The sequence below is a fragment of the Equus asinus genome, chromosome 21 (assembly GCF_041296235.1).
Source record: "Equus asinus isolate D_3611 breed Donkey chromosome 21, EquAss-T2T_v2, whole genome shotgun sequence".
Taxonomy (NCBI): Eukaryota; Metazoa; Chordata; class Mammalia; order Perissodactyla; family Equidae; genus Equus; species Equus asinus.
Window position 1 is genome coordinate 16,895,727 of NC_091810.1, and position 27,785 is coordinate 16,923,511.

Below are 27,785 nucleotides of genomic sequence, written 5' to 3' on the forward strand. Positions count from 1 at the left end.
ACTAGTGTGGTCATATTTATAGTCTAAAAAGTTAGGCTTGTACGTAAACATATTCTTCTGTGTATTTGGAATAATGCTAAAAGGTAACCCAAGAAACTAGTAATAGGAGCCTGCCCTTGGAGAAGGGAACCAGGGGCTGACGGGGAGAGGGACTTGTCTTCACCATGTATATCTTTTGCCATTTGAAAGTCTTACTATGCGTATTAATTACCAATCAGAAACAAGTGAAAATAAACTCTCAGATTACCTTCTTTCCATCTCCAATCCCATTTACCTCCCCAGAGGTAACCTTATTGACAGTGTGGCGTATATTTTTCCAGGTCTTTTTGCATGCACTTTTGCATATACTTATTCATATACACATGTATGAAACAGTTTAGTCTTTTTTGTTTGGTTTTGTTTTACATAAATGGACTCACACGTATTATTCTGAAGCTTGTTTTTTTCCCGACTTGTATGTTTGTCGTGTCTTTTGCTATTTCAAATAAAACTTTCTTTCAAGGTATTTTAAAAAATAATAGTATTAGGGGTCGGCCCGGTGGCACAGAGGTTAAGCTCAAGTGTTCCACTTTGGCGGCCTGGAGTTCACCAGTTCAGATCCCGGGTGCAGACCTATGCACTGCTTGGCACGCCATGCTGTGGCAGGCGTCCTACATATAAAATAGAGGAAGATGGGCACAGCCGTTAGCTCAGGGCCAGTCTTCCTCAACAAAAAGAGGAGAATTGGCGGTAGATGTTAACTCAGGGCTAATCTTCCTCAAAAAAGAATGAATAAATAAAAATTTTTAAAAATAATGTTAAATATTTGAAAATAAAAATCAAGGAACCTTTCTTTTGAGAAAAATAATTCAGATTTAAGATTTTTTTACACTATAGAAACCAGTTTTATTAATCTTTAACATAAAGAACACTGTATTTTACTTTTTTTATGCTCTTCCTCTTCCACGTACTAGGGGCAACTTAAGTTAAATTGAATAACAAATTACTGGAATTTCTAGAACTGAAAGGGAACTTTAAAAAATAGAAATTAAAAACAAATTAAATAAAAAGTAAAATAAAATAAATAAATAAATAATATAAATTATTTTAAACATAAGAATAGACAAGCCCGTGAATGCCCAAAATAGCCACCACTCAGTTTAACAGATTTTTGCCATGTTTGCTTCAGGTGGAGGTATTTTGTTTTTAATTTTTGCTTTTTCTCAAAATAATGCATTCACGTGGTTTAAAAAATAAAAGTTACCTTAATATTTATAACAAAAAGTAGAGTTCCCTGCTGTGCACCTTCTTAGATCTCAGTGCTACTTCCCAGAGGACCTGCTTTCATCTCATTGGCTGATTCTTCTGATATTTACCTCCATGTTTCTAAATGCAGCTATGTGCTACATAACGACGTTTCGGTCAGTGATGGACCACATGTACAGCAGTGGTCCCATAAGATCAGTACCAGGTAGCCTAGGTGTGTAGTGGGCTGTACCATCTAGGTTTGTGTAAGTGCACTCTGTGATGTTGGCATAACGACGAAATCGCCTGATGACACATTTCTCAGGACATATCCCCATCATTAAGCAATGTGTGACTGTGATATGATTTGACTGTTAGTTACTGATTTTTTCTGATTTTATACTTTATTTTTGTCACCTTTCTATGGAAGATGAGGATTTTTTACTCTCTTGTGCCACCCCCATCAACATACACACTCACGGACACACACGTACACTCTTCCCCTCCCACCTCACCGCCTCTTGCTCCATGTTATTTCATAATTTTTGGTTGAGTTAATAATCAGTATTTGCTTTATTACGACAACTTACTTTTTTTCCTTGCTGAGATATACTACTATGAAATTCCTGTACAACTTTGTTTTTCTTGGAGTTAATAATTGTTTGATTTTTTCACTTGCTTAGTTGTCTGCGTACCTATAACTAATTCATCCTCAAATGTTCTTAGAAAACTGTAAAATTTCTCCCATTGTAGACAAACACATCAAATGTTTTCTGTTTCTTGTTTTTCTTGGGGACCTTCTTCCTGGAGCCCTCTGTCCCCTGTTCCTTTCCGCCTGGTGGTTTTCCAGGATGCTGCACGGCTCTTCTCCTGGAACTTCCTTTCATTATCACCCTGAGAGTTTCTTTGCCTTTCTCCTTTGCTAGTTTTTGAGTTTCTGGATTTTTCCCTCTCTCATGGTTCACACTTTAATTTTGATGAGGTACATGCCTTGTAGTACCTTCCTAGCATAGGTTGTAAGGAGGTAAATTTTTTGAGACCATGTCAGTCTGAAAATTCTGCCCTCATACTGCTTACTAGTTCGGGCTGGATATCACGTTCTGGGTTGGAGATAATTTTCCCTCTGAGTTGCTAAGTCACGGCTTCATTTCTTCTAGTTTCTAGTGTTGCATTAAAAAGTCCAACGACAGTCAGATTCCTTGCCCCCTGGATGTGACCTTTTTATCTCTGATGTATTTAGGATCGTCTCTTTTTTTCCATTGTCCTTAAATTTCATGATGATTTGCCTTTGTCTTTGTCTCTGCTTTTCATTTATTATTCTGGCATTTCAGGAGCCTTTTCAGTCTGGAGATTCAGGAGCCTGAACTCAGGGAAATTTTATTTTATTATTTCTGTAATAATTTCTTCATATCCATTTTCTTTGGTGGTCCTTTCTGGAATTCCTGTTAGTTGGTTATTGGACCTCCTGGTTTGATTGATTTTATCTTTATTTTTTTTCTCTTTCCTGTTTCTTTGTTTTTTTCTGTTCTGCTTTCCAGGAGAATTTTTCAAATTGATCTTCTAACACTTGTATTGAATTTTTAATTTCCTCTGCTTCTTCTTTTTTATAGCATCCTATTCTTGTTTTATGAGTGTATTATCTTTCATCTCTTTAATGATCTTTATTATAATTTTTGAAATTTTTTTCTTGCTCTCTACATTGTCTCTGTTTCTCTTAGTTCCTTTTTTCTGTTGATTCACTTTCATCTGTTATGTTAGAGGCTTTGCTCAAATATTTGGATGTCCTTTGTGGCTTGTTTTTAAAGAGCAAGGCACTTTTTAAAAACGCAGGCTGGAAGTCCTTTGTGATGGATAGGGCTTGTCATCTGGTGGCCTTCACTATAGGATTATGGGGCAAGGACCTAGCTGTTTTATTGAAAGACCCCAGTGTCAGTGTCTGTAGAATTTCTCCTGAGAGACATCATTTACCCCCTAGCTAGAGGATGGGGCAGGGTAATGTGCCTACCTGCCAACTTTCTAGAAACTGAGCAAGGGAAAAGGACTGGGAATTTCGATTAACTATGGAGATGAACTTTTCCACATTCCTCACTATGGCCTGCAAAAGCCTGCACGATCTAGGTTCTAATTGATTTCTTACTCTGGGGAAACTTACAAGAATAAAATTTGTGGGCTAAGCTACAGTTCCCAGCACTGCATCTGGTCTTGAGGCTGCAACTGGTTATCTTCTCCCTCGTCTGCTACCCATCCTAAATTCCCCTCACCCTCGTCTAGCACTTCTGCTGATCTAGTTGAGGTGGCCCAGGTCAACATTGCTAAGGACTCTAAGACCCTGCTCACCATGTCTGTCTCAGGCTGTGGCTACTGTACTTTCCATTTACCATCAAAAGTGGGCAAGGTGTACTAAGAGATGTATCAGCAGCCCCCCCTCCTGATGATCAAGGTCAATCACTTCTGCCAACATGGTGACTCATTTCTTTGTCTGCTAGACTTTTGGCATGGGATTCTAAAGTGATTGGGTGGCAGTCATAGCTTGAAGTTTAATAGGATGCTTGTAGGAGAAGCATTCCTCCTCTGGGAACTAGGACCTCTAGACTCACAGTCCTAAAGTTGTGGAGATGGGAGGCACAGATTTCCCAAGTGGGTCACTGGGAATGACGGTAAGCAAGGGCCGTTCTCCTTGCACCCCTTGGTTCCCAGATCCACGTGTTCTACCAATTGGGAACATAGTACTGTATAACAGTCATTAATTTAGGACATAATGCCCCCCTATTCTCACAGGGTGTCATCGCCAAGCTGGTGCCTCAGCTGTTCTTCATTGCTCTATCATAGAGTTTTTCAACAGTGGCACTACTGACATTTTAGGCTGGATAATTCTTTGTGGTGGGGGCCAAAAATTTCCCCCCTTTGAGAACTACTGCTTTACCAGGCTGGCAGCTTTGGTGCAGTATGTGGTATGAACAGTGGAGCCATGCTCCTGTGTCCGTTGCTGCACCTCTGCACCTCCTTTGCTCTAAAGTGGGCCCCATAAGTGATGTTCCATGATCCAACCATGTCAGTGAATCAAACATTCTGTAAGCCCTGTACAATGGTACTGGCTAGGTCCTGCGGGCAGAAAAGGCAAACCCATGCTCAGAATATGTTGTCACTTCCATTCAAGATGAATTGCTGCCCCTTCCCAGGTGGAAGGGGTCCAGTGTAGTCCAAGTGGCTGGTTAGTCTCGAGATGGTCCTTTTATTAGGATCTCAGCATTGGCCTCTGTTGCTGTCAAGATAGACTTTCAGCAACAGCAGTAGCTAAGTTAGCCTTGGTGAGTAGATGTCCATGATATTGGACCTAGATAGGACCTCTGTCCCTGCCACCATGGCTACTTCTTTTATGAGCCCTTGTGCCAGCACTAGGATGCGTTGTTGAATCAACTGGCTGAATTGCTCTTTTGGTTGTTGTTGCTTCCTCTGTGATGGATGCTCTCTGATGGACATCAGCATACAAAGATTGTCACACTTTGTGCCCCCTCCCGTAGATCCATCCACATGCCTCTTCCCCCAAATTCTTTGTCTTCAGTCTTCCAATCTTTGTTTCTTCAGGCCCTAACCAACCAGTGAACCATTCTCCACTCCCCATGAGTCGTTCTATATTCTTACCTTGGGCCGCTATTTCCATGTGAAGTGAATGACCAGGTGTACCACTTGAAGCATACCCATTGGGAGGATTTCCCCTCATCAGTGTCTTTCAGAGCTATCCCTGAGAGAGGCTAGAAGGCATCATTTTCAGCTTGTACATACCAAGCCAAATCATCCATGAAGTAAGCTTGTCCTTTATCCTCCTGCATGTAGCCATGTACATGAGCCAATGGAGAAGTAGAACAGAATGCACTGGTGTCTCAGCGCGTAGTGGATATTATGGGGGTCTAGGTTTCCTGCTTGTGCACCTTACTTGTGCCCACTGGCCTTGCTCATGTCCAGTGTTGGTGTCCCTCTTCCATCTTACAGTAGATTGCTATTGAGCCTGCCTGACCTTATGACTTGGTGAATCTTCCAGATCCCAGCTCATGATGGACAGTTCTTGATTCATGGTCATTTGATGTCCCATGGTTAAAAGGTCCATGTCTACCAGGGTCTAGTATTTAGGAGCTGATTTCAGTTGGTATCTGGTTCTTTACAGCAGATGGCGTGGCCTTGCTCCAGAATCTCAGCAGTCTACAGTGTAATTCTCCTGCTGGGAGTTTCCCATGGCTTCTTTCTACACTGAGGATGCCGTTAGTGCCATGAAGTTTACACAGTTACGTGACCTAAGTGTCAGGACTGCTTACACTACTGCCTGGATCTGTTACAGAGCTCTTTTCTGCGCTGAGCCCCTCACAAACCTGGCATCACTTTATATCACTTGAAAAATGGTCTGAGGACCGGGGCTGGGGGAAGTTTCAAAGGCCGGCTCTGCGACCCGGAGGGGAAGCGCCGGAGTTCCGCCCGGGCAGCAGACAAGACTCTCTGTCTCCCATTAGCAGAGGGGCCACGCCCAGCATTCACGGCTCCGGGAGAGGCCCGGAGAGAATCCCAGAGGGTGGGGCGACCCCCAGCTGCCGTTGCCCGCCCCGTGGGACTAGGGATTGCCGGAGATCTCGGAGAGGACTGGGGCTGGGGGAAGTTTCAAAGGCCAGCTCTGCGACCCGGAGGGGAAGCCTCGGAGTTCTGCCCGGGCAGCAGACAAAGCTCTCTGTCTGCCATTAGCAGAGGGGCCACACCCAGCATTCACGGTTCCGGGAGAGGCCCGGAGAGAATCCCAGAGGGCGGGGCGACCCCCAGCTGCCGTTGCCTGCCCCGTGGGACTAGGGATAGCCGGAGATCTCGGAGAGGACTGGGGCTGGGGTGAGTTCCAGAGTCCCAGCTTCGTAGCCTAGGGGGAAACCCTACAGGCTCACAGCAGCCTTAGGGAAAGCCTCTGCACAGCACCAGTAGAAGGCACCCATCCGCCAGCCACAAGGCTGGAAGACCCCAGGGCAAAAGCAGCATAGCTAGGTGAACTAACCACAGACTGTAGAAGATGCCAATAGCTCTCCTGCGACCCATAGAGGACAAGTGAGATTTTGTGGGTGCCGACAGCAACGGAGCGACAAATATAAGTGATCCCACCCCTGGCCGCTGGAAAAGCCCATAACACCGTTGCAGACCCTAAGGAGAGAGCACATCTAGGTGGGCTGCAACAGTAGGCACCAGCAGCCTGAAGCCCCCCTGTGACGGCCCCCACGGCAGAGGAGGGAATCCAAAGGGCCACTGTGGCTACGAGGAGGGGCCCAGGCCCAGTTAGCAACTGCGGACAGGGTTCCTGGTTGATGCAGTATAAACAGCTGCTCCCCCACCGCAGCAGCTGAAACAAGTGAAAGGAGCAACTAAACTCTATCTCCATGTGGAGGCACAAATCAACAACATCAAGCAATATGAAAAAATACATTAAATCTCCAGAACAGAAAGAAAGTAACAAATACACAGAAAACAATCCCAAAGAAAATGAGATATATAACCTAAATGATGATGACTTCAAAACAGCCATCATTAAAATTCTCAATGAGTTAAGAGAGAATTCTGACCGACAACTCAACGAGTTCAGGAGCTATGTCACAAAAGAGTTTGATACGATAAAGAAGAACCAAACAGAAATATTGGAAATGAAGAACACAATAGAGGAGATTAAGAAAAATCTAGATGCTCTGAACAGTAGGGCCGATAATATGGAGGAAAGAATTAGCAATTTGGAAGATGGCAATATAGAATTGCTGCAGGCAGAGGAGGAGAGAGAAGCAAGACTAAAAAGAAATGAAGAAACTCTCCGAGAATTATCAGACACAATTAGGAGATGCAACGTAAGGATTATAGGTATACCAAAGGGAGAAGAGAAGGAGAAAGGGGCAGAAAGCCTATTCAAAGAAATAATGGCTGAGAAGTTCCCAAATCTGGTGAGAGAGATGGATCTTCAGGTGACAGAAGCCAATAGATCTCCAAACTTTATCAATGCAAGAAGACCAACTGCACGGCATATAGTAGTGAAGCTAGCAAAAGTCAACGACAAGGAGAAAATACTAAGGACAGCCAGGCAAAAGAAACTAACCTACAAAGGAACCCCCATCAGGCTATCAGCAGATTTCTCAGCAGAAACTTTACAGGCTAGAAGAGAGTGGAATGATATATTCAAAAATCTGAAGGACAAAAATCTACAGCCGAGAATTCTCTACCCAGCGAAAATATCCTTCAAATACGATGGAGAAATAAAAACTTTCCCAGATAAACAAAAATTAAGGGAGTTCATTGCCACAAAACCTCCTCTTCAGGAAATCCTCAGGAAAACCCTCATTCCTGAAAAATCCAAAAAAGGAAAGGGGCTACAAAACCAAGAGCAGAGGAGATAAGTAGAAGGACAACAACAGAGAGTAGCAGCTCTACATCAGAACAGATTAAACCGTGGGACGAGAAACAAAGGAAACTGAAGAAAACCAGAAAACAAGACACAAAATGGTAGTGGTAGGCCCCCACATCTCAATAATCACTCTAAATGTAAATGGATTGAACTCCCCAATCAAAAGACACAGAGTGGCAGGATGGATCAAAGAACAAGATCCAACAATATGCTGCCTCCAGGAAACACACCTCAGCCCCAAAGACAAACACAGACTCAGAGTGAAGGGATGGAGAACAATACTCCAAGCTAATAATGAACAAAAGAAAGCAGGTGTCGCTATACTAATATCAGACAAGGTAGATTTCAAAGCAAAACAGATAAAGAAAGATAAAGAGGGACAGTATATAATGATAAAAGGGACTCTCCACCAAGAAGACATAACACTTATAAATATATACGCACCCAACACAGGAGCACCAAAATTTGTAAAGCAACTCTTAATAGAACTAAAAGAAGACATCAACAACAATACAATAATAGTAGGGGACCTCAACACACCATTAACACCAATGGACAGAACATCCAGACAGAAAATCAACAAGGAAATAATAGAATTAAATGAAAAATTAGACCAGATGGACTTAATAGATATATATAGAACACTTCATCCAAAAACAGCAGGTTACACATTCTTCTCAAGTGCACATGGAACATTCTCAAGGATTGACCATATTTTGGGAACCAAAGCAAACATCAATAAATACAAGAGAGTTGAAATAATATCAAGCATCTTTTCTGATCACAATGCTATTAAACTAGAAATCAACTACAAGAAAAAAGCAGAGAAAGGTGCAAAAATGTGGAGACTAAACAACACGCTTGTCAACAAACAATGGATCATTCAAGAAATTAAAGAAGAAATCAAATTTTATCTGGAGACTAATGAAAATGAGAACACGACATACCAAACCATTTGGGATGCAGCAAAAGCAGTCCTAAGAGGGAAATTCATCGCAATACAGGCTCACCTCACTAAACAAGAAAAAGCTCACATAAGCAACCTCAAACGACACCTAACAGAACTAGAAAAAGAAGAACAAACAAAGCCCAGAGTCAGTAGAAGGAGGGAAATAATAAAAATAAGAGCAGAAATAAACGATATTGAAACAAAAAAGACAATAGAAAGGATCAATGAAACAAAGAGTTGGTTCTTCGAAAGAATTAACAAAATTGACAAACCCCTAGCCAGACTCACCAAGAAAAGAAGAGAGAAAGCGCAAATTAATAAAATCAGGAATGAGAGAGGAGAAATCACAACAGATACCAATGAAATACAAGAGATCATAAGAGAATACTATGAAAAACTATATGCCAACAAATTGAACAACCTGGAAGAAATGGACAAATTCCTAGACTCCTACAATCTCCCCAAACTGAATCAGGAAGAAATGGAGAATCTGAATAGGCCAATCACAAGTAAGGAAATAGAAACGGTAATCAAAAACCTCCCCAAAAATAAGAGTCCAGGACCAGACGGCTTCTCTGGAGAATTCTACCAAACATTCAAAGAAGACTTAATACCTATTCTCCTCAAACTGTTCCAGAAAATTGAGAAAGATGGAGAACTCCCTAACACATTCTATGAAGCCAACATCACTCTGATCCCCAAACCTGACAAGGACAACACAAAGAAGGAGAACCACAGGCCGATATCACTGATGAACATAGATGCAAAAATCCTCAACAAAATTTTGGCAAACCTAATACAGCAATACATCAAAAAGATTATACACCATGATCAAGTGGGATTTATACCAGGGACACAGGGATGGTTCAACATCCGCAAGTCAATCAACGTGATACACTACATCAACAAAATGAAAAACAAAAACCACTTGATCATCTCAATAGATGCAGAGAAAGCATTCGACAAGATCCAACACCCATTTATGATAAAAACCCTCAGTAAAATGGGTATGGAAGGAAAGTACCTCAACATAATAAAGGCCATATATGACAGACCCACAGCCAACATCATACTCAATGGACAAAAACTGAAAGCCATCCCTCTGAGGACAGGAACAAGACAAGGGTGCCCACTTTCACCACTCCTATTCAACATAGTACTGGAGGTGCTGGCCAGAGCAATTCAGCAGGAAAAAGAAATAAAGGAATCCAAATAGGTAACGAAGAAGTAAAACTCTCGTTGTTTGCAGACGACATGATCTTATATATAGAAAACCCCAAAGAATCCACAGAAAAACTATTAGAAATAATCAACAACTACAGCAAAGCAGCAGGGTATAAAATTAACGTGCATAAATCAGTAGCATTTCTATACACTAACAATGAACTAACAGAAAAAGAACTCAAGAACTCAATCCCATTCACAATCGCAACGAAAAGAATAAAATACCTTGGGATAAACTTAACCAAGGAAGTGAAGGATCTATACAATGAAAACTACAAGACTTTCTTGAAAGAAATTGACGATGACATAAAGAGATGGAAAGACATTCCTTGCACATGGATTGGAAGAATAAACATAGTTAAAATGTCCATACTACCTAAAGCAATATACAGATTCAATGCTATCCCAATCAGAATCCCAAGAACATTCTTCACAGAAATTGAACAAACAATCCTAAAATTCATATGGGGCAACAAAAGACCGCGAATTGCTAAAGCAATCCTGAGCAAGAAAAACAAAGCCGGCGGAATCACAATCCCCGATTTCAAAACATACTACAAAGCTACAGTGATCAAAACAGCATGGTACTGGTACAAAAACAGGTCCACAGATCAATGGAACAGAATTGAAAGCCCAGAGATAAAACCACACATCTATGGACAGCTAATCTTTGACAAAGGAGCAGAGGGCCTACAATGGAGAAAAGAAAGTCTCTTCAACAAATGGTGCTGGGAAAACTGGACAGCCACATTCAAAAGATTGAAAATTGACCATTCTTTTTCACCACACACCAAAATAAACTCAAAATGGATCAAAGACCTAAAGATTAGGCCTGAGACAATAAGTCTTTTGGAAGAGAATATAGGCAGTACACTCTTGGACATCAGTTTCAAAAGAATCTTTTCGGACACTGTAACTCCTCAGTTGAGGGAAACAATAGAAAGAATAAACAAATGGGACTTCATCAGACTAAAGAGCTTCTTCAAGGCAAGGGAAAACAGGATTGAAACAAAAAAACAGCTCACTAATTGGGAAAACATATTTACAAGCCACTTATCCGACAAAGGGTTAATCTCCATAATATACAAAGAACTCACACTGCTTAACAACAAAAAAACAAACAACCCGATCAAAAAATGGGCAGAGGACATGAACAGACATTTCTCAAAAGAAGATATGAATATGGCCAATAGACACATGAAAAGATGTTCATCATCGCTAATCATCAGGGAAATGCAAATCAAAACTACACTAAGATATCACCTTACACCCGTTAGATTGGCAAAAACATCCAAAACCAAGAGCGACAAATGTTGGAGAGGTTGTGGAGAAAAAGGAACCCTCATACACTGTTGGTGGGAATGCAAACTGATACAGCCACTATGGAAAACAGTATGGAGATTTCTCAAAAAGTTAAAAATAGAAATACCCTATGACCCAGCCATCCCATTACTGGGTATCTATCCTAAGAACCTGATATCAGAAATCTCAAGAGTCCGTTGCACCCCTATGTTCATCGCAGCATTATTTACAATAGCCAAGACGTGGAACCAGCCTACATGCCCAGAAACTGATGATTGGATAAAGAAGATGTGGTATATATACACAATGGAATACTACTCAGCCATAAAAAAAGACAAAATCGGCCCATTCACAACAACGTAGATGGACCTCGAGGGTATTATGTTAAGCGAAATAAGCCAGTCAGAGAAAGACGAACTCTATATGACTCCACTCATAGGTGGAAATTAGCATATTGATAAGGAGATCTGATCGGTGGTTACCAGGGAAAAGGGGGGGTGGGGGGAGGGCACAGAGGGGGAAGTGGTGTACCCACAACATGACTAACAAAAATGTACAACTGAAATCTCACAAGGTTGTAATCTATCATAACATTAATAAATAAAAAAAATAAAAAAAATTAAAAAAAATGGTCTGAGCACTATTCCCAAGTGTGGAATGTGCTGCCTACAGACCCTGAAGAAGCTCGTCAGACATTGTGCTTTTTCCTTAGTGGTGAGAGGTGCAAGATGCAATAAGTTGATCTTTACTTTGGAGAGGATATCCCAGGATGCTCCAGACCACTTGAACCCTGAAATCTTCACTCATCTGGTGGATTCCTGAAACTTCATACAGTTCATCTTCTACCCTCTGGAGTGTATATGTCCACCAAGGCCTCCCACACACTTGCCCCTTATTGCTCACCCGGGGACTGTAGCAGCCTATCGTTGATGCAGTGGAACAACATGAGATTACACAGAATGTCCAAAGAGACGGGTTTCCTTTGAATACCTTATGGCAGTGGATGGGAGGGTTAACATAGCCCTGAGGCAGACCATAAGGTGTACTGTTGTCTGTCTTGTATGAACATGAGGTCCTTCTGATCCTCCTTCCTAACAGAGTGGAAAAGGGTGTATTCGCCAGGTCTTTGGCCCTGTCAAGGCACCTACAGTTCTGTGGATCTGTGCTGTCAGATTTAACCACACCTGCAGGCACAGCAGACGCAGTTGGGGTGTCTACTCGGTTGAGTTTGTGGTCGTCTACTCTAATCTAATCTGCCAGAATCCATTTGGGTTTTATGAGGGTAAGACTTAACGAAGATATGATGAGGACCATCAGTTCTTTTATTATTCAAGGTTCTCCAGAGAAACAGAATCAATAAGATATGTATAGAGAGATTTATTTTAAGGAATGAGCCCACATGATTATGGGGGCTGGCAAGTTTGAAATTTGCAGGGCAAGCTGGCCGGCTAGGGACCCAGGGAAGAGTACGCTGTAGTCTTGAGTCCGAGGGCAATCTACCATCTTCCTCAGGAGAGTTTAGTTTTTTTCTTAAGGCCTTCAACTGATTGGATGAGGCCCACCTACATTATAGAGGGTAATCTGCTTTATTCAAAGTCTACTGACTTAAATCTTAATTACATCTGAAAAAAATACCTTTACAGTAACGTCTAGGCTGACGTTTGACCAAGAAGCTGGGCACTATAGCCTAGCTAAGATGACACATAAAATTAAACATCACACCCCTGCATCCTTTTGGTCTACAAGTGGCACTAGTCTCTGCCATTCCTCCCATGATGTGTTTTTATTTTTTAAGTTCTCTTTTGGCTGGGGGATAAGAATGGCAGCTTCAGAGGCTTCCACTTGGCCTTCCACACTACGACAGCTCCAAACTGCCATCTCAGAGTATGCTTTCTAGGACCACTCCTGGTACCAATTGTGAAAGATGGGATTGGGCATATTTGAAACAGAGACCTCATCGTATCCTGTGGTGGCTCTGTGGAAATAGTCAGCCCTTCCTAATTGTCCCAACTGGGGGCAAAGAGGCCAGGCCTTTGTATTCCTGCATTTTCCAGTCATTGGATATGGGCAGCTCCCTTTTGCTGAGGACGGTTCTGAAAAGGACTCTGAGAGAGGGTTCAGCCAACCTTCCTAGCAGCTGGTGGAATGAGTACCTTGGCCCTGATGCCAGGTTCTGAGTGATGCAGCACAGCATCCACTATCATATGACCATATCTGCTCTTTTAAAACATCAGCTTTATTGAGATGTAATTCACACGTCATAAATTCAGTGGTTTTTAGTAAACTCACAGAGTTGTGCAACAATCACCACAGTCTAATTTTAGAACATTTCCCTCACTCCAAAGAAACCCCATACCCTTTAGCAGTCCCTAGCTTTCCCTCCTCCAGGCAACCACTAATCTACTTTCTGCCTCTATGGATTACGTATTCTGGACACTTCAAATAAAAGGAATCATATAATATGTGGTCTTTTCCATATCTGTTTTTAAATTGCAATTTGACTCTCATGATTTAACTGAGTGCTTCCACTTTCATGTTTTAATGAGAATTAAAGAGTAAGATCATTAGGATTTTAGCAGTTTATTTGAACATGTTGCCTAATATTTTGTGTTTAAATACATGCTTTCAAGAAAAAATTCCAGTGTATTCTTTTCCTAAGAGAAAGCAGTGGCAAATACTATTTTCTAATTCCTCACGCCAATTTGGCATCCTGGAAGTTTCATAGGTAAAACCTTACAGAAATAGAAGGTCCTTTTGACTAATCTCAATACTTGGCCCCAAAATATGAGTCCATAAATGTCATTTCCAGCAAATTTTACAGAAATATCCACATTTCTTGTCGTTTATCTAGCCAAAGCTAAATAGAGGCCCAATCTGGTGAATTTAGAACCATCTTAATGATAAATATGAAATATTTAGGTTAAAAAGACCTTTCACCATACTGGAGCCACTAAATAAAAGCATTTTCTTCTTCTTTGCATAGATTTTATACATAAAACTAGAAAATCCAGACATTGGCATGTATCTCAGTAAATCTTTGTTGAATGAAAAAAAGAGGTAGAATGAGTGAATTCTAGTTATTAATAAAGTTGGTCATATCTAGAAAGTCTGAATCTAAAATTTAATACATTCGTTTGTCTAATTTTCATAAAGATTGGCACCTGAGCTAACATCTGTTGCCAATCTTTTTTTTTTTTTGTCTTCTCCCCAAAGTCCCCACGTACATAGTTGTATATTCTAGTTGTAGGTCCTTCTGGTTCTGCATGGCCTGACTGAGTGGTGCCATGTCCGCGCCCAGGATCTGAACTGGCGAAACCCTGGGCCGCTGAAGCAGAGCGCCCGAATGTAACCACGGGGCCACGGGGCCGGCCCCTCGTTTGTCTAATTTTTTTTCTTACTGTTCTCTTAGTTAAAGTTAAAACCTAAACATTTGTTAAAAGAATACAAGATAGATTCTTACTTGGAAAATAATGTGATGAGCTGTTGAGGGCAGTGTTACTGGTTCTCAACTTGGCAGGCAGTCAATGTTTACGTGATTTTACAAAAATTTAGTTCCATAAGGTAAAGTGTAATAACCTGGAAGGTAGGGAAGCTAGGTGTGGCCTCAGCCTGGGGCTAACTTTTGATTCAAATGTTTCTAAGTAAAGTCTGATGCATAGTTTCATGTAAGTTTAATTTCTGTGTTTATCTTTCAACTTGATGTATTTTAAAATACATTGAGAACAGAAACCACTGGTATAACTTACTCCTATTTAAGAAATAATAACTAAGTTTTACTGATGCAGTTGTTCATTCCTTTATTCAACCAATGTATTTTTGAGTACCTACTATGTGCTAAGGGATTGAAAGTGAATAGGAGTCTTTGTCATCAATTTAATCCTACAGTTTATGACACAGAGCATGGTATCTAAAAAGCCCTAAAGGCAGGAGACACAAATTTAGATCCCACGCTCTCTTGTTGGCTGTATGATCCTAGCTGTGTTACTCAGTGTCCCCGTGTTTAAAATGGGAGGGATCATTTGTGTGCCTGGGTTTGCTGGGGCTGCAGCCTCACTTTCTTTAACTGCTGGATTTAAGACAAATAGAAATTTTAAAACTGAGTCAGAAATTAATCCTTGAAGGCGGCTTCTATTCTTTTCTTACATAGAAGTAGAATATTACAGAAAAAGAATTGGCTTTTTTGAAGGGGCTTAGAATCCTGAACACATACACACTCAGTTTTAGAGAGAGTCTCCTTAGCGTGCTGCCTAGTCTAGGTGTGAGTTCATCTATATTTGTATGATTTTAAAAAGAACTCGTGTCTTTGAATATTTATAGAATTCAAAGCATTTTCCATAGACGTCATCTTTTTTTTTTTTTCCAGATAGATAAAAGCCCAGAAGGACAATTCACTCAGCTAATGACGTTGCCCAAATCCTTACAGCGACAAATAAATCATATTATGGACCCTCCTGGAAAAAACAGAGACGTGGAAGAAACTTTATTAAAAGTTGCTCATGATCCTGACTGTGGAGAGGTGGTGCGTCTAGGTATGTTTGTGACTCTGGCGTTGACGAAGTGCTGGCTGTGGCTAAAAGCAGACTTTCTTTGACTGAAATGTATTCCTTATTCTTTCTTGCCCAGTGAGCTTGGGAGATAGATGGCCTCTAAGAAGAAAAAGCAGTAACAATCTGGGATTTTTCCAAATATAAACTTTCACTTGTTTGAAGTGGGGTGGTGAAAGTACTTCTGTTTTCAGATTCCTGGGCCCTAAATCACTGTCGAAGGGTGAAACAATGTTTCTTTTGGTTCCCAAAGCATAACTTCTAGAAGGTATTTCAGAGAAGAACACGTCTGTGTTCTTCATGGTGGTCTAAGAAGGAAGGAGACCGGTGACATTTTTAGTGCTCTTAAACATCAAGAACACAGCTTTTGTCAGCCGACTCCCATTCGATGTGTCTCATGGTGTATTCAGCAGGTTCCCTGTGACATGGCCTGTGTTCCACATATTATCCCCAAGGCCTGCCTAATATTTACCAAAAAATCTGAACCTCATCTTCAGAGACCCACTTCCCTTTGAGCTGTTAAAGGTAATTTACAAGGTCAGTCAGTAAAGAAATGATGATGAAATTGAAAACGACTTCCTCCCTCAGATGAGTACATTCTGCTGTTTTATTGAGTAAATATTTACTGCGCTCCTCCGGGGTGCAAGCCGCTGTGCTAGAGGCCATTCACAGTGATGGTGTTGAACATCATCTGCAGTAGGCAGACTCCACATGCACTCTCAGGACCTGCGCCAGGTTGTCGGAGGTCAGCAGGTACCCAGGCTGAAGAGAAATGTGGAGACATATTGTTGGTTTGTTTTTTACTTTAACGTGATTCTGGTCACTGTGTGATGTCTGCCGCCTTTCTGAGCAAATGGAGGATTGTACTGTTGCTCCTCACTTAGGAGTCCTCTGTATGTGTTTTCAGAATGAAAGTTTTTCTTCCATGCAGAAACATTTGTTTATCTTTCCACATCTTGGAATTGAGAACCAGCAGCCTTAAGCAAATTTAAAGTCATAACATGATCTTTGAGGGTCACCTAACCCACCCACTTGTTTTAAGGTGAGGAGGCCCAGGCCCAGAGGAGGTCAGTCATTTGTCTGTGCTCACACAGCTGTTTGGTGATGCAGCTGGCAGCTCCTGTTTCGTGACCTTCAATCCTGATACCGTTTTCAGAGTCACTCTGTGACACCAGGACAGAGTTAGATTTGTTGGTTTTATTGGATAACTGGGAAGAATAGATTTCAGATTTTAAAAGTGTGACTATGACCAACCTCTGGCTGTCTCGGAACCTGTTTGGTTTTTCTTCACAGGCCTTTCGGCAATCGTGAGACCCTCTAGCATGAGACAGAGCACCAAGGGCATCTTCACTGCTGGTAAGCACTTCAGGAAGTTTGTGCTCAGTGCGCCTGCTGGACTGGGTGGCCTCAGCACTCCGGGTTAGATGTAAAGCTTTGTCTGTATTCTGCAAGTCCTTGGGAAATGATGAATTTTGATGGTCATAGACTAGGGCATGGCAATAACATACAGACGGCAGAATGGTGCTGTAATCTGGTTGTCTGAAAAGTCAAACCAAGTGATGGACTGTTCGAAGGCTTTACTGCCCCTCTCAGTTTTCTGAATAACTCCTTGTGTACGGGTTTTCTCCCTCACGTTTTTTATTTATGAAAGTTACATGTGCATATCATTGCAAAACAGCAGTGCCTTGCTCTTCCCCTCATTTCCCCTCTTCAGAGACAACCGCTGCCAGATCTCTTAGTTATTTTTGTTTTCTCTGCCAACTCTCTAAATGATAGTCTTAGGCTGTTGCCTCTCTCCTTGTCAGCTTTGGGCATCATCTCTTGACTTCTCACTCTGGCAGATTAGAATTCAGCTCTTCCGTCCACCTCACCACACACGCTCCCCCTGCCATCCCTCTGTCCTCTTAATGTAGTTGTGGGGAGCTCTGCTGAAGTCCATCTTCAGAGCTGACATTGTGTGACTGTGTTAATGTGGTTCATAGGTGAGCCACATAACAGACTTTTCCTTCCCTGTGAAACTGTCTTTGCCTACGGAGACTGTCTTCACCGTCTCATGTGAGGGGTCTCGTTTCCTGTATCTCGTGTCTTGTACTTCGTGGTGCACGCTCGTTTTGGTGAAGCACACCATCTAGTGATTTCCTGAGGAAAGGTGCATGGGAGTCAAATTTGGGACCACGTATGTCTAAAAATATCTCTAATCTACCCTCACACATAATTGAGGCTTAGGCTGGATGTAGATGAGAAATAATGTTCCTTTAGAATTTTGATATCACTGCTTCGATCATCTTCCTTCCAGGGTTGCAATCCAAGTCCAAAGGCATCCAGATTCCTCATCCTTTGTGTGTGTTCTTTCCAGAAGCCTGTTAGGTCTTCATTCCCCCAGGGCTCTGACATTTCTCGGTGATGGGCTTTGCTGTGAGTCTGTCTTTATCTAACGCTGGGCACTCATTGCCCTTTCAGCTTGGAAACTCGGAATATAAGAATATAAGAAAACTCTCTTATTCTTTCTTTACTTTCCTCCCATCTGTTTTCTCTCTTCTCTTTCTGAAACTCCTTTTATTCAGACCTTGGACCTCCTAGGATAGTCCTTTGGTTTTCTTTCTTTCATCCCTGTTTTCCTTCTCTTTGGCCTTCTGCTTTGCTTTCTGGGAGATTTTCACTTTAGCTTCCAAGCCTTCTATTGAGGTTTTATTTCTGCTATTATATTTTTAATTTCCAGGAGCTTTTTTGTTTTCTCTTTTTGTTCTCTGAATAGTCCTTTTTCTTTTTTGAATTTTAAAACATCCTGTTCTTGTTTTATGGGCTTAAGCATTTGAGCATATCTTTGGATATTGCCAAATGGCCTCAAAGTGGTTATGTCAATTTATAGTCCACTAGCAGTAAACGAGAGTTATGGTTTCTCTCCATTCTTTCCAACACTTGATATTTTTAAATGATGGACTTCACTGGTTCAGTCTTTCTTTAGGTAAGCGTCTACTGAGCATCTCTCGTGCTAGCCACACTGGATACAAAGCAAGCATGATACCATCCTGCCTTCAAGGGGTTCATAATCCAGAAGGGGAGACAGGCGTGTAAATAGAAATTCACGGTTCCTGGGGGAGAAATGGCACAGAGGAAACCCAGAGAAGGGAGTGATCTTTCAGCCTGATCCTGATCCCTGGGTTGAGATGCCAGAGAGCTGGCGCGGTCATACCTCTTCCCATCTCTCACCCAGCTGCCTGGATACACAGCCAAGCATTTGGCCCCAAGGACACAGCGTTGCCCTCCTGAATCTTTGGAAAGATTCAACAAAGATTTAGTAGCACATGTGCCAAATCTACTAAGCTGAAGGTTTTTCTACCACTCTGGTGTGTAGCTTTGCATTTCCAATTACGATATTTTATTTAATCTATGCTCTTGCTGGGTTTCCCTGGCAAGGCTGAAGATGGGGTGCTTTTGTTTGCTTGGGTGGTTCAAGCTATTAATCTGTGTTTTGTGTGATTGCAGCTCCTTGCCATAATCTTTGGATGAGGCTGGATGCTTTGTTTTTTTTTATTTTTGGCCTCCGGTGCTATAAGGAATTCTTAGATTGATTGATGATTTTTTTTTAGTGTGATAATGCATTATAGGTTTTTTAAAAAGTTCATTTTCTTTTAGGAATACGTACTAAAATATTTACACATGAAATGACAGGATGTCTGAGATTTGCTTCAAAATAAAACTTGGTGGAGGGCAGTGGGTAAGGGGTAGATGACACAGATTGGCCATGAGTTGATACATTGTTGAAGCTGGATGAAGATACATGGGGACCTATTATACTATTCTTTTAGGAGTTTGAATTTTTCTCTAATAAAAGGTTTTTAAAAATTCGTGGTTATCGTCTCTTGACATTTCAACCTGAAATGAAATCTTTGGTCCTCTTTCCAACACTTGTTCTTTCCAGTCGCCAGCAGAGGGCAGTGGGTAACACCTCACAGAACCTGCAGCCCAGATTTCCTTGTGGCCCTGGAGTGCCCCGTGCTGGTTCCCCTGAGGGCTTACTGCCTGCTTCCCTTTCTCTTCTAAAGATGCTTCATTGGATTGTGGAAGTCCAGAGTAGCAGAATGTGTGTAACCTGCCCTGAGGTTGCAGAAATCGTGGCAAGTGATAAGCATCTCTTCAAATTATATGTTTATAATTTGGGCTTACTTCCCTTATGCTCTGGCTTCTCTGGTTTATGGTGGTCGCGGGCTGTGATGAAGGCGGCCCAGGCCAAAGGGAGGAGTTTGTGAGTCCCAGAGACTAGGGTTCAAATTGCAACTTAACTACTGTGACTTGGGCAAGTTATCTTGTTTCTCTGAGTTTTAATTTCGCAGGGATAGTTATACCTGCCTCACCAGGTTGTAAAAATCATATCTTAAGATATGTAAAAGCATCTAGCACTGTGCCTGGTCGTTCCTCTTTTGGTATCATTACCTAAGTTTCCTGAGCTCTCTTTAGAATGTGCCACTTTGCACTGTCAAATTCAAATGGCTAACCTGGCCTCCAGCTGGAGTGAGCCGGCAGCCCTAGGCCCTGAGCGGCTCTGAGTGGCTCTTTTACTGCTTCTCTTTCCTCTAACTTCGCAGTGAGCTTCAGAGCCTCTGTCCTCCTGTGCTTTGTGCAGAAGGCGTCTCATTATAGTCGTAGCTGTTGTTGTTGTGTCTTGCTTTCATTGGTTCCATTTTCCCAAAATCTCCGAAGTTCTACCTCTAGGCCACTTTCAGCAGCTGACGTATCATCTGCAGGGTGAGAAAAACCCAGTTATTTGGTCAAGTTTTTATTTCTTTGTAGCCATCATCACTCCTCCCCTTTACAACCTCCCTCTCAGAGTGGGGGTAAAAAGGAGATCCAGCCTTCCCCTTAGCCAGTAAATACCTCTTATATTCAAATACAGTTAAACTCAGGGGGATAGCTAACCAGGAGCTAAGCTTGGGGTGAGCAGACATTGGCTTGGAGTTGCAGTTAGTCGTTTCTTTGCTCTGTAACCTGGGCATGTTAATGAGCCCTCCGTCCTTGAAATGGTGGGGGTGCTAGTACACAGCTCACTGTGAGTTCCCTTGGGTACTCAGTGCCTAGCAGGTGCTTTATAAACTTAGCTGAATCTAGATCTAAAGATCACTCTATTCCTAGACCAGGTGGAAGCCAGGCTTCTCTAACCAGCCCAGAGGATTGCCGTTTCTCGTAAGCCGTGTCGGATAACACGGCAGCGTGTTCTCATGCGGTCCAACACTCTATCTTTATTTGTTCCCTTGAAATTCCCTTACCATCGATACGCTCCTGTTCAAAGATGAGTACAGAAATGCTTCCAAAGCCAAACACTATATTTTCCCTTTAGCTTGGGAGTTATTATGTAGAAAATCATACTGACTTCTCTTAGACTGTGCTGTTAGTAGAAGAGCAGAGTTCTCCTCAGGGCAGCGGATCGGCAGCTGGAGCTAGCCGGCTAAGGAGGAGCGAAAGATGAGTGTTCTCGTGTGGGAACTGGGAAAGACATGGGGGAATTTAGTGATTAGACTGGGGAGTAAGCAGGAGCCAGTCAAGGGGACGCCTTAAATTCCATGAAAAGGAATTCAGAGTCTATTTTGAGGCAGAGGGAAGCCACTGAAGGATTGTAGAAAGACCACTAGAGCTAGAGAATAGAGAACAGATTGAGGGCAGATGAAGCTATTGCTAGGAAACCGATTCGATGTGGTTGTAGCCAGCCTGGTGAGAAATTATGGCAGCCTGAACTCAGGTCATTGCAGTGGAGGTGAGAGAAGAGAGGCAAGCAGTGTTTAGAAGGCCAGTTTCTAGGTCTTGGTAATTTACTTCCCACTTGGTGGGAGGCGAAGGAGGGAGAGGAGTCAAAGCTAGCTCCCCCGTCCCTGGCTTGGGAGCAGCGGACAGGGGTGCCATTCTCAGAGGTGAGGGAGGTTGAGGGAGGATGATGAGTTTAATTTTTGAAATCTTGCTTTATTTTTCCCCATCTGACTTTCTGGTCAATCAGAAGTAACTCTGGGGGCAGATACCTGTTTACCTCTCCAGCTTCAAAAGATCCAACTGAATTCACAAGACAGGTTTAGTCTTGTTCCTAAAAAGATTCTGGGATGCCTCAGTTGGTCCTTACCAGCCCTTTCCTGGAACACAGTAGAATGGATCATTGATGATCCTCTGCATCTGATTTCTTATAACTAAAACATTTCGTCCATTTTTTGGTACCTACATATTTAAATAGGAAGAACACTTAATAATAGTTAAGATTTTTTCTGATGATTTGCTTATTGTTTAAACCTACAAGATCTTAACATAAGTTGTACTTCTGCCTCAGAAGAGATTTTCTTTGTAGATATTTATTTATAGTTGGAAATTAATTGGAAGAATGTTTGGGGGCCTGCTGAATTTTTCTCCTAAAGATCTGAAATACAGAATTATAGGAAGGTAGACACCTCACACAACCTAGTCATATCTCTGCTGCACATTGTTTCCTGGAGAATTTTGTCTGTCATTGGACCCATCAAATTTTTTTTTTTTTTTTTTTTTGAGGAAGATTAGCCCTGAGCTAACTACTGCCAATCCTCCTCTTTTTGCTGAGGAAGCCTGGCCCTGAGCTAACATCCGTGCCCATCTTCCTCTATATGTGAGACGCCTACCACAGCATGGCGTGCCAAGCGGTGCCATGTCCACACCCAGGATCCAAACCCCGGGCCACTGAAGCTGAACGTGCGCACTTAACCACTGCACCACTGGGCCAGCCCCAGACCCGTCAATTTAAGGTCACACAGAGAATTCATAGTTTTGTGTCACTTTGCTGTAGGTCCCATGAAACAAGCTGGAAATCAACGGAAGAAAAACCTATGGGCCATATGTTGAAGTAGGTTTCTGTATGCTTCCAAAACAAAATCCTGACTTTAGATACTAATCAAAATTCGTAATGACTAGCTTTAGGTAAATAAGGATCTGTCTCAAGTGAATATATCTAAAGAGATCCTGCATCTTCATCCATCGAGGAAGGAACAAAGATGATGGTGATGGTTCTTGGAGTCAGGTTTCTCTCTTAGCAGGCTGTCTTCCTTCAAAACACATTCTAAAGGCCAGCCCCGTGGCCCAGCAGTTAAGTGTGCATGTTCTGCTTCTGTAGCCCGGGGTTTGCTGGTTCAGATCCCAGGTGCAGACATGGCACCGCTTGGCAAGCTATACTGTGGTAGGCATCCCACCTATAAAGTAGAGGAAGATGGGCACGGATGTTAGCTCAGGGCCAGTCTTCTCAACAAAAAGAGGAGGATTGCAGTGGATGTTAGCTCAGGACTAATCTTCCTCAAAAAACAAATGAAACAAAACAAAACAAAAACACATTCTAAATGCAGATTTCCTAAATCACCATCCTTTTCTTTAAAAAGTAAGCAGAAACCGAAAGTAAGCTTAGTGAAGACCAAGTAGAATTCTATGGACTGTAACCTCTGAAGGCAGAGATCATAACTCATTCGTACCAGTATCTCCAACAGCCAGCTCAGTGTCTTGTCTATGTCGGTGCTCAGTAAATACTTGTTCACTGTATTTCAGTGACTGAATAAATGACAGATTCTAGATCTCCTTATAGTAGGAAGAATCTCCCTATATACAGAAAAGTGCACAAATCATAAATTTGGTGAATTTTCACAAAGTGAACACGCTCATGAACCCAGAGCCCAAATGAGGCATAGAACAGAACCACTCCCTCAGAAGCCCCCCGGTGCCAGTCACAGTCACTGCTCCTCCGGGAGGAACTGCTCTCCTGCCTTCTGATGCCATGCTTCTGTTTTCCCATTTTTGAATGTTATATAAATAGGTACTCTCTCATGCCTTTCACTCCTCATGACATCCTCGTAGCATCAGTGAGATTCATCATGGTATTGGGAGTAGCAATGGTTCATTTATTCTCATTGCAGCTAGTCCATCGTACGAATACACCACGTTTATCCATTCTACTGTTGATGGTTTCTTGGGTTTCCAGTTTGGGGCTGTTGCAGGTAGTGCTGCTGTGAATGCTTTGTGCCTGTCTTTTGGTGAGTGTGTGTGTGCATTCTGTTAGGCATACGCGTAGGGGTAGGGTGACTGGATCATAAAGGCTGTGAATCCACAGCTCTGGTAGATCCTGCCAGACAGTTGTCCAGACCCCGCTCCCAGCAGCAGAGCTCCTGTGGCAGCCCCTCCTTGGCAATGCTTGGGGTTAGACGTCTTTTTCATTGGAGGCCGTCTGGTAGGTGCGTAGTGGTATCATGTTGGAGTTTTCATTTAATTTTCCTAATGACTAATAAAGTTGGGCATTTGTTCATAGATTCATTTGGATATCCTCTTTTATGAAGTGCCTATTCTAGTCTTTTGCTCATTTTTCTGTTGAGTGGTCTGCCTTTTCTAACTGAATTCTCGGTATAGTCTGGATATAGGTCTTTTGTTGAATGTATGTAATGCCAAAGTCTTCCACTCTGGGGGTGTCATTTCACTCTGTTAATGGTGTCTTTTGGTGAAAAGAAGTTCTTAATTTTACTTAGTCCAACTTATCAATTTTGTCCTTTATGGTTAGCAGCTTTTTGTGTCCTATTTAGGAAATTCTGCCTACTCCAAGTTCACGAAGTTTGTCCTCCACCTTTATTGGAATTAGAATATTAAGGCAGAAAAGATCCTTCACTTTAATCTGTTGTTCTTAACCTTTTGCAAATGCCTGCTTCCTGTGAAAATCTGACAAACTCTGGGCCGTCTGCACAGAAGTGCGCTGTACACGTGCTCGGCAGACTCTCCTGCAGTTTCCGGGAGTTCACAGACTGATTTCAGGGAGATCAAAGCCTGCCTGTGGGCCCCGCGTTAGAGCACCCCTGGTCTAGTCCAACCCGCTCATTTCGCAGATGAGGAAATCGAGGCCCAGAGAGCGCAAGTCCCACTGTAAGGTTGTGGCCCAGCTGGGACTAGAATGCGGGTCTCTTGATTCCTATTCCAGTGCTCTTTCTAACACAATTCCCTGCTGCAGTTGTTCTGAGAATATTTCTCTGGCAGAGCCTTTGAAGGGAGGGACTGTTTTTAATTACAGAGGTTTCTGTCCGCTAGCAGCAAAAATGGCTACATGCTGACGCTGGTGTACATTGCGTATTTACCTTAAATGTTAAGCTCCAAGGAGCATGTAAGGTTTTTGAAGTTGAGCTGGGACTTGTGGTCAGTGCATCTTTCTCTGGCTGTGACTCAGTGCCCCGGGGTTGCTGTGTTGGACTTACTGTGTGCAACTACCTGTGTTCTGCTTAGTGTCTTGATTGTTTCTGGCTAGAATTTTAAAAAGCACCTTACGCAATAAGTTTCCAGTCTCAATGCTCAAGTGGCTGAGGTTTACCAGAGTGGTTGCTCCAGGGAGAAAATTAAAAGGGGTGGAGGCAGGGAAAGGAGCTCTGAGTTTCTCAATTAGGCCATGTCAGTTTGCAAGTAGTCGGTCAGTAGACAAGCCAGGCCAGAGTTGCTAGAAGTATTCGCTAATAATTTTACTGGTACCCTGCCTTTTTACCTACCACTGCCTGCAGTAGCCTCTTAAAAAGCCCTAAGCAGACTAGGCAGCTTGCAGGTAATGTGGCCAGGTGTTTTCAAGAGATCGCTCAAACCGCAGTGCTGGGAGTCTCCAGAACAAATCCTGTTCCCTCGTCAGCCGAGCCTACAAAGTACACTGCCAGGGGTGTGCATTTCAGACTTGCAGCACAGCCCACAGTTTGTATCTCATGGTGAAAAACACTGTTTGCATCTTTGGACCACACCCTGAAACACAGACTAAATGACTTCGTCTTCAACACAAAGGAAGTCGAGCCGTGCTACCATCTGCAAATAGGATCCTATTAGATCTCACAGACAAATGACACCCCATTTGTTCTATCCCCTTTTACTTCTTCCATAAGCCCCCAGAGAGCCTCTTCTCCGGTTTCATCAGGTACTTGTGATTAGGTAGATGCGGGGTGCTAGAAGGTCAGATACCTGAATGAGGTGCATCTTCCATCTTTTCAGAAGTGGTTGCTAAACACCTACTATGTGCTGGGTACTGTACGAGGTGATGGGGATACAGGGACGAATAGGACAAGGTCCCTATCCCCAAGGAGCTCCCAGTCTAGGAGAAGGGACAGGTGAGTAAACTGATGGCGCCGTACCATGTGGTACGTGCTGTGTGAGAGGTCAGCACTGGTGCTGTGGGGCAAGGAGGAGCAGGGTCTGAATCACCTGGGACGTCAGGGAAGGCACTGCTGGAGAAGAAGTCTCAAAGGGGACTCGGAGGCTACCAGATGGGAAGTGATGGAAACGAAATTCCTTCTGGGCAGATCAGCGGGATACACCGTGACACAAGCACTGAGCTGGGGGAGGTTGGGTTGTGGGCACTGGGAGTTAGAAAGGGGCTGAGGATGCCCACTCACATCCACAGTCTTGTCTTTGTTTGTCCTTTCTCCTCCTTTTTAAAAGAGCTGCTAAATTCAAAGGCTGCCACTCTGCTCGTAAGTCAAAGATGCACTCACCCCAGAAGCTCGGGTACCTTTGGCCTCCATATCACTGTTTCAACAGATGCCTGAGTCAGAATCTCTTCGCCTCCTGTCGATCATGGTGACCTTTAATAACCTTTGGCTCCCAGGGTCTCCTGGACCCTCGGTCAGCCCGTCACTGCTCCCTCCAAAGACAAGTCTCTGGTCCGAACATCACGGAACCTCCAGCTGAGAACCTGCTCAGTAAGCCTCAGTTCTCACTGTCTCTTCTTTTCTCTTTTAGGCATCAAGAAATCAGTGATTTATAGTTCACTAAAACTGCATAAAATGTGGAAAGGATGGCTGAGGAAAACGTCCTGATTTTGGTTGCCTTTATATATGTTATGTATGGATGAATAAAGTGATCATTTTTGACAGGACAGTGTTACTTTGACCCATTGCTTGAATCTGTAGTTACTTTGGTTTGCATAATACTTGATTAATACTTGATTTTTTAAGTATGTATGTGTCATACTTGATTTTTTAAATGTATGTGTGTGACATTTTTCCAGGGGGACCCAGATACCTTTGAGGACTTATTGTGAGAGGAGAAGAATCCTCTTTCCGTGCAAAACCATCTGGGTCCTGCTGTCATAAGAACGTTGGCTGTTGTCTGCATTTTTTGTACTTGAGCGTTAGAGCCCCAAGAAACGGTGTGTACACTCACAGACCTGCAGCCCAGGGGTTACAGGCGGGGAGTCTGGCTCCTCCGCCTGGTCTCCTCCCTGTTCACTGGACTTTTCCAGTGGGAGCTCAAGTGTCTCATCAGCATCTTCCTGGATCTAGGTTTTTCACGTTTCTCTTTGTTCTCCATGAAGGCATGTGGCAGCAACTTTCGGGTGAAGAGCCTGTGGCAGACCCCTTGCAGAGCTTTCCCTGTTGTAACGGGTAGGAACGTTTGGGTAAAGAAAACCCATGCAGAGTGCCTTGGATAGCAAAGGGCTCAGTAGCTCAAAGAGCTGAAAAGTCAGAGGTGTGGTGGGCTTCAGAGCTGGTTTGATTCAGCAGGTTAACCTAATCATCCGGGACCCAGTTTCTCTCCATCTCCCCTTTCTCTGGCCCTTGCTGTGTTGACATCACACCAAGGCTGACGCCCATCTTAATTCTGAGACCACTGGCAATAACTTCCAGGGCTGTATGCTTCGCCATCTGCATTTGGGGACACATAGAGAAGCCCTTTTAGGAAAGCAAAAAACCTTCCCAGCAGCCCCCAGCAAGCCTCTGTCTGGTTCATGGACCCTCGCTGGGTTACTTGGCCATCCCCACACCAGTAACTGGCTGAAGGATGGAACCAGGCTGATGAGTTTAGGCCTGAGCCACTTGCCGCACCCAAGAGTCAGCCTGCCCTCAAGCTCATGGCTGCAGGGAAGGAGTGCACTGCTGGCTGGAAATTGAGGTGCAAGGGCTGCTGGGAGGCAGCCATCTTGTCCGCCTCGCCAGTCATGTTGGTCCCTTCAGTCCAACCTCAGGCTTTGTCTTTCTTTTCTTCAGGTTGTCTTGTCACCTCCCACTGTTTCCACTGCCCAGTGCTCTAGTGCAGACCCTTAGGTTCTCCTGTAAATTTGAACAGTATTTCTCTACTTACTTTTTCCACCTTTGGGTTCAGTTCATTCCAACCCAAATTAGAAGCCTCAGGGTGT

The 27,785-nt window shown here is 43.0% G+C and overlaps 1 protein-coding gene across 5 annotated transcripts in view; it reads left to right on the top strand.

Annotated features, from left to right (window-relative positions):
• TAMM41 (TAM41 mitochondrial translocator assembly and maintenance homolog) overlaps nucleotides 1-26,525 on the top strand; it is a 52,592-nt gene extending 26,067 nt beyond the window's left edge. For 3 of the 5 annotated variants that reach the window (XM_014838386.3, XM_044754580.2, XM_044754582.2), the window contains 3 exons: nucleotides 15,472-15,637; nucleotides 16,946-17,008; nucleotides 26,390-26,525. In XM_014838386.3, coding sequence (XP_014693872.2) covers nucleotides 15,472-15,637; nucleotides 16,946-17,008; nucleotides 26,390-26,466 — 306 coding nt within the window. In that variant the 3' untranslated portion in view covers nucleotides 26,467-26,525. The remainder of the gene's footprint in view (nucleotides 1-15,471; nucleotides 15,638-16,945; nucleotides 17,009-26,389) is intronic. The other 2 variants (XR_011496315.1, XM_014838388.3) reach the window with 1 other exon arrangement.
• Nucleotides 26,526-27,785: the final 1,260 nt, after the last annotated feature.